Source organism: Euphorbia lathyris, chromosome 7, assembly GCF_963576675.1.
Source record: "Euphorbia lathyris chromosome 7, ddEupLath1.1, whole genome shotgun sequence".
Classification (NCBI taxonomy): domain Eukaryota; kingdom Viridiplantae; phylum Streptophyta; class Magnoliopsida; order Malpighiales; family Euphorbiaceae; genus Euphorbia; species Euphorbia lathyris.
Genome location: NC_088916.1, coordinates 70,232,862 through 70,245,495, shown reverse-complemented (window position 1 = coordinate 70,245,495; position 12,634 = coordinate 70,232,862). Strand labels below are relative to the sequence as shown.

Here is a 12,634-nt window from a genome sequence, read left to right as displayed (position 1 = left end):
AGGTATGAGATAGAAAAACTCTTGTATGCATCACTACTCACTAGATTCCATATCTCAGTCAATAGGCATTTAAATAAAAAGAGAGAGAGAAACCTGTCCTGTTTCCCCACTCTCACAAACCCCTGCACGCCTAAACCAAAATACTTGCCCTATTTCTTCACTCAAGTACAACATTATCACTAAACAACAATTTGCAGCCAACAAAGAAGAAATAGAAATTTGTTCCCCAAGTAAAGGGAGAGAGAGAGAGAGAGAGAGAGAGATTCTCTACAAATCGTGGTGGTAATAATAAAGGTTATCGAGACAATGATTAGATTACCTGCTGATTAGTTAATCTCTAGGCACATACAATAGAAAACAACAGCATTAGCATTTAACAATTATTGTAGTTATTTAGTAAAAAAGAAGGCCTACAAAGGGCAGTTAACAATATGCTGAATTCAGCCAGTAAATTAATTAGTCATCGGATTGTCCTGCCTAGTTCTTTTCTTGTGATTGTAAAATAGTACCTTCACAAAATCAGGTAAATTCCAAAAATTAGTTGCCCTAGAATGATAAAAGAATAATACCTTTGTGGTGAGACAAAATAGTCAAAATAGATCTTGAAAATCAATCTCATTGTCCTTGAAAAATCACTCTCTTGATAGGCCAATAACCAGTCCAGATGCATTTTCTGAGACAAATAGAAAAAGGAGAAAAAACTTTATTTATGCATCAATATTTTCTCTTGTGGTTCAAGAGTCGCATAAACAATCATTCTTTCAACAATGTCTGAGGAGAACTAACATTTTCTTCACTTAAAAAAACAAATGAGCATCCGCACACCAAAGGAATACAAAGGGGTCTGTATTGTATAATATTCCTAGGGGAGAATTGGTTCTTAATGTCATGGAAACTGATAAACAAGACCCAATAATTGCTTTTATATATTATTTCTTACAACCCCTGCATGCAAATGCCCCTTGGGATAGAAGTGTTTACAATTCAGGCCCAATCTACCATGTGTTCGAATTAATCAATAAATAGCGTTACAAGGATTTGAACCTTATAACTCCAAACATAAGAGGCATCGATATCATGTCATGGAACCATTGCGTCAAAAACTTAAGCTGATAGTTAATGTCCCAGAAGTAGCTATTATGCAATACCTTTGACACCTAACATGGATTAAAGCTAACAATAAAATACAGTTAATCTGTTCCTACATCCATATTAAGTGCATGTCCTATGGAAAAGCACAAAATATAATTCCATAACGGGATAAGGAGCAAATATACCGCAAAGTTTATAGCCAGGAGCAATTTTACCACTAACGTCTAAAATGATACAATTTTACCCCTAACGTTGGCAGCCAAAAGCAATATTACCCCTAACGTTGACAAGTTGAGTCAATTTACAAAATAATTTATCAAACAGCCTTCTCGGTCATAAATCTTGTCATTTTATCACTCATTAGTAACAAATAACAAACATATGATTAGGCGTGAAAAAAAAATGCAATTGTTTGTACGAGTTCGACAAAACAAATTCAAATATTTCAGTGAATTTATAAATATTAATCTCCAATTCTATTATTAAATCAAAAAATATATGAAATCTTTTTTTAGAACCAACTGGTATGCAATTGGTGGAGAATAAGGAACAAAATATGTGTTTTATAATAGTGTCTAAAATTGAGCCAACTTGTCAACGTTAGGGGTAAATTTGCTTTCAAAGCCAACATTAGGGGTAAAATTGCACCATTTTAGATGTTAAGGGTAAAATTGCTCCTAGATGTAAACATTACCGGTATTTTTGCACCTTATCCCTTCCATAATTGACACTTCTTCCTTCTCTTGTATGCTATGTTGCACATAAACGGAAACGGGAAACGAAATAGAAACAGCTACCGGGAACGTTATTTCTAAGATAAATTAGCTAAGAAACGGAAACGCTAATGAAGAAGAGTTTCCGTGCAACATAACTTGTATGTAATGGTTTCAGAAAACATAAAGCATTTCTCTTGAAAGAGATAAGACGCCATGGGAAATGATAACAAAAATATACCAATGTCAAATTTCGAGTAAAATAAAAATCTCTGCACCGAGCACCTGTTTTCATAAAATTGATTAAAAGCATCCAGACGAAGACTTTACTTCTTAGATTACATAATTAATTTAAGAACTACATCTAATTCTTCTTGAGTCAAACCAATACAGTGCAAGTATCATAAGGTTTATCTTCTGTTAAATTGTCAGTATTGGTCAATCCACTAAAATCGCGTAAAACCTGGAGCATGCTGTATAGTTGTGACATTGCCGTACTTGTAATGCATGTACAAACAGTATGAAATTTCTACATTGTTTATGCAAATTTTCGGTTATCAATGCACCATAATGCATTAGAACCAACACTGACTATACAAAATCACTTATCCTAAGACAACGTACTTAATATAAGCATAGGAAAAACCCATTCCTGAGACTATGAACTTTTCGTTTTTATTCCATTGCATCCTCCTGTCTCAATTGGGTTTCAATTGAATGACACAACTTCAGACAATAAGCAGTGAATGTGAAAGAATAGTAATAAGGCCAAGTGCTTATCGGAACACAATTGGAATATGAGGACATAGTCACACAAACAAATAATAATCCAAAATAGTACAGTTCATACCATAGTAGTTAAAGACGCACCTCAAGTTCTAGGCACACAAGGCACTAGGCCTAGCGCCCTCAAAACGCCATAGACAAGCACTGTTTCCTAGGTGTGCCGCGGGCACCTTTCCATAGTTGTAAGAGGTGCCCTTCTGTGACTTAGGGTTTTGTTACAAGGGTTCATAAAATTCATTCAGATGTTTTCTCAGTTTAAAACTCTACTGCTCATTAGTTTTAAAATCTACCGTTTGGGAAAAGAAAGAAGGCCGACCAAAAGCTACGAAAAAAAATGAAAAAACAATACCATGGAACAAAAAAGGATTTATCTATTCTCTATCAAATACGAATCTGGAACTTGAGAAGGATTTACCTATCGTATATCAGGTATTCCACTATTCTCTCTCTCTTTCTCTCTCCTATTCTACAAACAGAGTTTCTGTTTTCTCTTCTATTCCTCCACGTTGTAATCAAAATTGTTCTTTATGCCCATTTTCACCATCACATAAAGTCCTATGAAGATGAATGGGCAAAGTTTGGATACTCTATAATGTCAGATGGGTGGACTGGTACGAGTAGGACTTAACTTTCAGGGGAATGAGCTTGAATTCCTTCACTTATGGTCAAAAAAAAAAAAAGAATTCACCTTGAACAAAAAGTCAAAAACAAAATTTGAAATTCACTTATGAAGAATGGAAATATAGTAACTGGATAGAAGATGCTACTGGTACAAAAGAGTAATGTCGACTGTGATGATGACTAGATTTTGGACTAATATTATGTATATCTTGAAGATATTAGGTCATTTGGATCGTGTGATTGGATAGTTAGATGAAGCAATGGATTGAGCTTAAGAAGCTACTGCAAAGTTCTTTGGTGTAAGACAAAATAGACAAAATCTGGGAATGCCAACTTCATCAACCCCTACATGCAACCAGACTTTGTCTTAATCACAAATACTTCTATTCAAATCCTAACATCCTCCCAATGCAAAGGTATGTAGTGGATTCTTTCACTGTGTAGAGCTATGTTGCACCATAACCAGTACAACACATACAATCGAATTCCAATTTTAACTATGATCCTAGATCCCTAGCTTATTCTTTAGCTATAGCTAGAACTTCATGATAATTTTTATTCCATAATTTCTAATTATTTCTATTTTCTGCTCACTGTTGTTTTTTTAGAATTAACGTTTCCCGGTTTCCATTTCTGCCTTCGTTTCCGTGCAACATAGATGTACAGAGGTAGACTCATAGCCATGATGAACAAGACAAAATCAATAACAAATTAAGTTTATGTCATAATGCACAAGAGCCCTTTGGAAACTCCATTAATCATTAGGCGTTGAAAGACAAATACACCCGGTAATGATTCTTTTTGTCATGTTAATGTTACATTTAACTTAGCTAAATAGCTAAATTATCTACTGATTTTTTAAATATTTGAATGACGGATTTGTTATGAATCTTCAGCTCCTTGTGCAAGTGTTCAGCCTCATTTGTAGTGAATCTAGCTGTAAGCATAACTGGAGCATATTGAACATGTAAGACAACAAGAGATGCTTAATTACCTTTATCATTATCCTCATTTTATGTTTCAGGTTCATAGAAAAAGTGGAATAGACTCATACCCATCAAAGATTAAATGATTTGGCGTACATAGTATAATCAAGCACTAAAGCGACAACATGAAGATCGTGAAGGCATCGACCCCATTTCTTTACAAAGATATAGACGACTCTAATGAATAGTTGATGAGTAGATTGAATGAAGAGGGGGCAGATGATGATGAACTTGTGTTTGAAGATCATTAATTTAACATGCACTTTGGTTGGCAAAGCTGTTGAAAGTGCTTACAATAACAGAGTAGAAAATGGTCATGAGTAACTCTAATACGGCTTAGGTAAAAGGAAAAGGCTAAAGCACCATCTTCTAGCATTAGTTCTCAAAAATGAGGAAGAAACCAACTTTGCATGTGAGCATAGTGAGGATGAGAACCTCAAAGATGAATTTGTTGATGTTGGAGATGATGGTGGTGATACTAATGACCGATGAATATGGACTCTTAACTAAAAGTAATTATCCTTTCTTAAATGTTAAGTATTGTTATTTATGGGTTTTTTTATATTTTTATTCTTTAATGCGCCTTGTGTCACTCAGGCGTGCGTCTTCACCTAGGCTCCGAAATCCCCTTATGCCTTAGTGTGTCTTGCCTCTTTAATAACTATGGTTCACACAAATTAATAAACAGATCCTTGAACATCATCCTTCCTAGAAAGTAAATTGAAAATTTTGCACCATACACAAACCACATAGAATTTGGAGAAACTTTTGAGAAAAGCACAAAGCACAAAATCTTGTTAACATAGAAATTGAACCATACACAAAGCACAAAATCTTGTTAAGATGAAGAGATTACCTCATATAGATCGCTTGCTCTGACCCAAATTTAGGCACATAAAAAGCATTTCCTGTAGCATATTGTGCATGGACAACCCAGTCTACAGTAAATTGAAGTTGCCTGAGAACTTGGCCTTGCAGGCTGCACATGTAAAACTCAGTGAACCGATTTGAGTTTCAGATTCAAAATCTTCATAATGGAACTCATTTTTGCACCAGACACACAAGGCAGGAACACGCCGCCTGCTTGCAATCTTTGGTAGCAGAGGTAAAGCTTCCTTCTCAAGCCAGGCAGAGGTACCAAGCCCTTGAGCAATTTCTGTATCACCTGAAAAGACCTTGGCCTCTTCTGAATGATTACTCATAAAATTATATTCCATATTCTCCATGTTGCCAGATCTAAACCCTTCGAAACCTGATATGCCACTGAATTTCTCGCCAAAGATTTCATTCCCACCCTGTTCATCAGGAAAAAGAAAATACATCTATTATAAATCACCAGTTTTAAAAAACCACACACACCACGGGTCATCAAACGCGTGAAAAAATTAGCTTCATCAGCAATCTTTGGTCAACCTGCTAAAATCCCATAAGACTTTTCAACATTTAGTATCCCTCTGTCTAAGTAAATATTACAATTTATACACAACTAACATTGAAAATGTGCAATGAAACACCTCATGCATCGCTGTAACTCATAGAATATGAATAAGAGAAAAGAGAAGATAAACACAAATACAAGAGAAAAGGTCAAAGCACATCAACACTCAATATGAAACCATTTTGTAAAGGATGCAATTCCAAATAGAATATAAAAAACTAAATAAACCAAGAAACTGTTCAACAAAATATGAGCGCATACGTAGAGTACATTATAAAGCATTTTAAGAGGGTGAAAGTTTTGAATGAAAAGAAATAACTAGAGTAACAAAAGAAAAGTGTAAGACTAATGTTATCACCTTATACTTCTAGTGCATAGGATATTAGTGCACTACTTTTACTACCAATATGGTTACAGAATCCTATTTGAAAAAAGAATCCAAATTATTCCATAGCAAAAAATCGAAAGTGAAAACATTTCCTTTGAAAATTATAACTGATTTTATATCACTCGTACAACTCAACAACAACAACAACAACAAAGCCTTAGTCCCGAAATGATTCGGGGATCACTCGTACAACTATGGACAATTTTTGCAGTTCACTCAATAAATTTCACATCCCTTAAAGAGTTACAGAGAAGTCACTAGTATTGCCTCTTAATACTAGTCCGACAGATATTACTTCACTAGTAGTACTGTTACATATTAGTTCCTATTTGAAAACAACAATAACCAAGCCTTAATACCAACTAATTGAACTCAACTATCCAGATTTCTCTTTTCCAGTTCTGTCAAAAATATGATTCGTAATTGAAAAAGAAGGATCCGAATAGCTGTCCAACCACCTGATATTTGTTCAGGTTGTTGATATAACATCAAATTCAATACATCTTAAGATAAACATATTATCAACATTAAAAAACTTGCAACAGGAACAGCAAACCCCATAAACATTTGCCAATACTACTTTTTTATGGACATTTGCTAATACTTATGAATAATTGCATTTTCATAGCTTACAGTAACTTTAAAAGTTGTCATATCTCATACCTTATCTGACATTAGATCATATGTGGTAAAACAACCTGATGAATGTGCAAGTCGACAAGAAGTATCGGTGAAACTGCCAAGCAAGTCATTTTCTTCATCATGTTTCCACATAAGCTCAGATATGACATTTTCATTAGCTTGGATATTGCTTCCTAAACCAGTAACTGCTTCATTCTTCCGAGGCCTAACAATCTCTAACTTCTTTCTATCTTCACCTGTGAAACCCCTGCCTGAATTACGCCCAGCACTCCACTCGTCTACACTATTAGAGAGATGAAGCAAGTCCTTTGCGGAAGCCCGTTTCTGCTCATCAAGAGGACTACAGTATAGACCAGTTAAATTAGCTTCAGCAGCATTCAATTGACTTCCAGAAGTAACAAGGGAACAGTCTCTAGAATAACTTTCTTGTATGGTACTTTTAACATCTGCATCCCATTCCATGTGGCTATAGTCAAAAGCAATATGCGTATCCCCTTTAGGAAAGCTTTTAACTTCTTTATCTTTAGGCTGATCCACTGTAACCGAAGAGACCATATTCACATTGTTCTCATAATTAAAAATCTGGTCATCACAAGAAGGTTTATGTGAACTGCTATCAGAATTTAAATCTTGAACAAGGTTCTTTGGTGCACCATTCAGTACTCTATTCTCCTTCATAGAAAATGTCAGTTCATTACCAGATGGAACAAGCAAAGAATTGCCAGAGCTGCTTTCTAGCTCAGCAGCAGTTACTTGTGCTGCAATTAGATTAACTCCTTTCATATGCATTCTATTCTGAAAATGCAGGACTTCATCATGATTGGGCACCTTTGTTGTATCATTAGACACCTTAGCTATTGTATTTTCAGAGCCAAGGTATTGCTCAGAACCAAATAAAGTAAGTTGTTCGCCTTCAGATTTCCTTTCTTGCCCATGTTTCTTTATTGTGCATCTGTGAGTTCCATTCATTTCATTTTCTGTATAACATGTCTGATCAATCCATGTTGGAATAACTAAGCGGCTTCTGCTGCTATCCAGTTCAATGTCAGTAACAAAATCCTCAACAGTCACATTGTTGCTTCCAAAACCAACTGTTAGCACATTCTTGCTAGAACCACCCATGTCATCATACCTGGACTCTTTCATTGTGGTAGTAGAATCTTGGCTCACCTTATCATTTGACATACCTATTTTCTCATCGAAGGGTGAAGATAGACCCACTTGAGAACCTCTTTCATAAGTCATTGTAGTGGAAGCTGAAAGCCCATGCACATCATTTACAGAAGCATATCTTTGGTCATTAGCAGAAGGAATATTTCTCTGATCCTTGCCATTGGCTACAACATCCTCTTGTGATGAGCAATTATTTCCCAAAACAGTTCTTGCATTATCTTCCCCACCGAAGTCCCTATCATGATTTTCGACGCTATTTATTGCACTAGAAAGACATCTATCCTTGATATTTTCACTATTTTCTATAGAGCTCGCAGCAACTAAATTATTATCAGAACCCAATTCTTGAGCATGTCCTTCAATCAAGTTCTCATCTAGCTGATTCTCATTATTATAAGGTGCACACATTTGCTTCGTTCCAACTGCAGCAAATGAACATTTGGGAGAACCTTCCTGGACACTTTTAGTTTCAACAACAACAATATCATTTGAATCTCCTGATTTATCATCAATCATGCTACAAACTAAACCCTGCTTCCCACAGTAAGATTCCTTAGTATCATTTTCTTTCATCTCACAGTTCGGAACAGCACAACTTATTTGACCATTGCTTTGGATATTGGAAGTTATGACAACAGAACCTATATCAATTTCAGTTGATTCTTGAATCTTCATGGCACTGGGATGAACTGCAACAGATGGAGGCATACTGCTTCTTTTGATTCCAACAGTTTCACCTGAAGCTTGAATTCTCTTAAAATAGTCTTTTATGTGGTTCCCAAGGTGACCATTATACCGATGCCTTTCATCATAAGACTTGTGACAAAATTGACATTCATACTTTCCATTATTAATTATCACCGCTTCGTTAGTAGATGTTTCTTGTCTAAGCCTCTTTGGAGTCTTTTGATGAGATGATAGCAGGTGTTGTAGCAAGTCATCTGGCTCATCAAAAACCATAGTACATTTATGGCATTTATATCTCCTCACTGTTTCAGCCTGTCCAAGAATCCCTACTTTCATAGGTTCCTTCTCATGTTCAACAGATTTACTAAGGGAGAATTCTGGACAGCAGACAAGAGCACCTTCATTCTTGTCAACAACAAAGGTGACGTCAGAAGCCTGTAGAATACTGCTTTGTCAATACAAACTTCTGAAGAAAGTCAAAAGTATAAAACGAAGGTTATACAGAACTTACATTCCCAGAAGATTTTCTTTCTATCATTTGAATATTGCCATCCACAGGACCAAAATTTAATTGGCTTGAATCTTGAAGACCAAGTGGGGAATTTAAATAAGAAGAAGCTTCCTTGCAGGACATAAACTGTTGCCCGTTAGGGCTGGATAATGTTGAATTAGCACAGGTAAAAGTTACACAACCAAGCATAAGGAATAAGTCTGAAATCAAAAGGAAAAATCATGGATAAAGGTCTGTGCCCTACCTAAAGACAGATGAGCAACTCTAGTAAGACTCTTCAAAAATATAGCTTAAAAAAGACCATACTTAAACATAATTTCCTAAAGCTCAGCAATAATCAATAACAAACAGGTATAACAATTCCACGATTTTCCACCTACAACATAATTCAATTAATTCTGAAATACAAAAATAATTCTCCATCTACAAGTTGCATATGGATATTTACATCTTGAACCGTGCACCTAACACTAAACATTAGTGCGTTTGACAATTAATGTATATCCAATTGAGCAAGGAACTAAACAGACAACACTCTTCTTCTTCATTTTTTACAAGACAAAATGACATATATTCACGTATGGATTTTTAGGATTCTTTAACAGAAAATTACTAATTAAAAATCTTTTACTTGGACAAAAATCTCAATAGATGGAAACTCATGAACCAGTCTAGAGAACACCAATTAAACTACACAACTTTCCTTCACTTAAAACATCAACCACAGAAAAATTTTACTTCAAATGAGCATCAAAGCAAAAGTCCAGTAAGAAAAGTTCCAAGTTGCCAATACTAATGAGATCATGAAACTTACACATACGTCCCTTAATTAGTTTGAATGAGAAAATATGCAGATGCATCATAAGGAAATATTTGGTGGGCAGGAAATCTTTCAATTTGGTATTTGATGTGAATGATAAATAAGAAGTTATACAACAAACCATAGATCATTTAAATTTAAACAGCAAATTAAAGAGAATTAATAGATAAGAAATGCCTAAAATTATACCTGTACAAGACTCCGTAAAAACATATCTACTGACATATACTAAAAAAAGAATACAATGTCAGTCTCAACAAAGAGAATAATTGGAAAAGAATGTCAAAAGATTATTATTGTATTCCCTATATGCTACCAGAGATCTGTCAGGTGTCAAACATGGAAAAGAATAAGAAGATAAGCATGTCTAATGGGTCTGATTTCCTTGTTACTAAACTAAGATTGGTAACAACCAACCACTAGAGTAGATGTTACTAAATTTAGTTTGTTCCTTTTTTTGTTAAGGACCAATTTATCAGCCACAATTTACTCTTTATGAGACAAAATAGCAAAAGGTGGGCATCACGCAGGCGCGCGTGTAACACACACACCAGACTCAGCGCGTCTGGCACCTGCGAAAGCAGAAAATACTGCTTTATTTAGTGGGTAAAATGTTGTTTCAGTCCAATTATTACAGCAACATGTGTAACAGTCCAATTTTAATTAATATTTTTTTTACCCCACAAAATTATGAAGTAACAATAGCTCCTAATGGGATGTAAACTTTAGTTGTTATTTTTCCTACGTGGCACCTAAAGTTGTTAACCAGTATAATCTATCTATGGAGAGTTCTTAAAGGTGGAAAATAGTAAAGAAATGATAATAAGAGAGATACATATGCTGCAACTACAGTATAATGCATAAGCACTCCAGAACATGGCAAAACAAGCATAAATATCACCTAAATTTAAATGCTGACAGAAGTTGAGAAATCATTTGGCTCTCTATAAAGTATCCAAGAAAATAGATCTTGTTCATATGCAAAGCACCAAATAAATCTCATAAAGGAAAACTAAATTGCTTTTGCACCCAAAGATCTTGCTCATCTTTTTCCATCTTCTGAATTTTTCTTCTAATTGGAATTTATGTACTACACACATTATCCCAATCACAGTCAACAGCAATTATTTATATATATTGTAGGCACAAACAAAAATCAATTGCATCGTGCATTTGGATAAAAGAATAAACATAAACCTACAAAAATCTAGAATGATGTATAAAATCTCAAAACAAAATTGTTAAAAACCTTATGAATCTTCTACAAACGATCCAGAAGTACCCAGCTCTCTTCTTCATACAAAGCATGAGTTTCCATCCGCTTGGCAAAAAATCTCCGAGCGCACTCGCTGCTACAACTTTCCTCTTCTTCCTTTTGCTAAGCCATTCTCCATCCAATCCTTGCAGAAACTCTAATAACTGCTCCTTAGTCTGCATATCTATCGTTCTCCTAGTCAGCTCCTTGACATAAGGATCCTCCATATTCCCAAATTCCTCCAACTTTTCCTTCGTTGCATTCATATTTGTCCTCACCGATTCTTCCTTCTTATCCACCTTCACGTTTTCATTGGAAGCAGTTCTGTCAATTATCTTATTAAGATTATTATTACTCTCATCTCTTCGCGGCCTCCCTCGTTTCCTCTTCCTCGAAGTAGAATCTTCAACGGCTAATTCCTTCACCTCAGCATTTCCATTACAATCAGAAACCCCTACAGCAACGTTTTGTACTGCGTCATTCCACTCAAGGTATCCGTTGTATTGGACGGGAACAGAAACTAGGTTATCTCCAATTTTCTTAACCTCGTCAGATTTTCCACCAAACAGTGACTTGAGGAGGCCGACTATTTGAGCACTATCCTCATCTGAAGTCAGTTCGGCAGTCTGATAAGGAATGGAAGCATTAATTGAAGAGGACGGAGACAATTGAGAGTTATTGCGAGGAGCCAAACGGAGGCGGGAGAAGGTCTGTTTGCGACCACCGGCGGATTCATTAAAGACAGAGCGGTCAATTTTGAGTGTGGAAACATCAGGGTCGTTCTGGTGATGTTGGAGAGAAGAGGAGGAAGAGCATAGAGAAAGGGAGAAGAGTTCGGATTGAGAGAGAAGGTGGAGGTCGATTATAGGAATGGATTCCGAGTGCAGGTGATTCAGGTGGTGGTCGGGAGCGGAGGAATCGACGGCAGCGGTTGCCATGACATGGAGGAGGTAAAGATTCCGATAACGATGGAGTAAAGATTCCAACTATTAGGGATGGAAGAAGAAGTTCGAAGGGTTAGAAGTTGTAGACAGAGATGGCTTTTAATGATCTATTTGACACAAAACTTTCCTGCGTTTATAAAACGTTTATCGGAACGGTGACGTTTCGGAGTACAATGTGCTTAGTTGGGCTCGGCCTTCTATTTCTCAATTGCAGGCTACGTCCAGTCATTAACTTCAAATAGAAAGCCCGTATTAAATCCATTAGCGAGTGTTTCGATTAGGGATGGTACTAACGGGTAGGGTACCCGCAGATAATGTCAATCCTAAACCTTTACCATTTTACTTTTTAATTACCCGTATTTGTTAGTATACTTTTTGCATTTTATATCCGTTCCATTTAATTCGCGGGTACCCTTACCTGTTAAGAATCACTGAATAAAACAAAAAATATTACAAATTTAACAAAGTATAAATTTAATAAATCATCTACCTAAAAATTGAACAAATTGAACCTTAATTAATAAGAATAAAGTAGCTTAGTGGTATCACTCAATGGTTGAAAAACAAAAGACTGGGTT

The 12,634-nt window shown here is 35.7% G+C and overlaps 1 protein-coding gene across 1 annotated transcript; it reads right to left on the bottom strand.

Moving 5' to 3' along the window:
• Nucleotides 1-366: 366 nt before the first annotated feature.
• On the bottom strand, nt 367-12,169 carry LOC136235207 (uncharacterized). The gene is made up of 5 exons (XM_066024768.1): nt 11,107-12,169; nt 9,038-9,179; nt 6,688-8,961; nt 5,055-5,493; nt 367-673 (listed from the first exon to the last, which is right to left on the bottom strand). The coding sequence occupies exons 1-4, from the start codon at nt 12,048-12,050 to the stop codon at nt 5,137-5,139; spliced, it is 3,717 nt and encodes a 1,238-aa protein (XP_065880840.1). The 5' UTR covers nt 12,051-12,169; the 3' UTR covers nt 367-673; nt 5,055-5,136.
• Between the last annotated feature and the right edge of the window lie 465 nt (nt 12,170-12,634).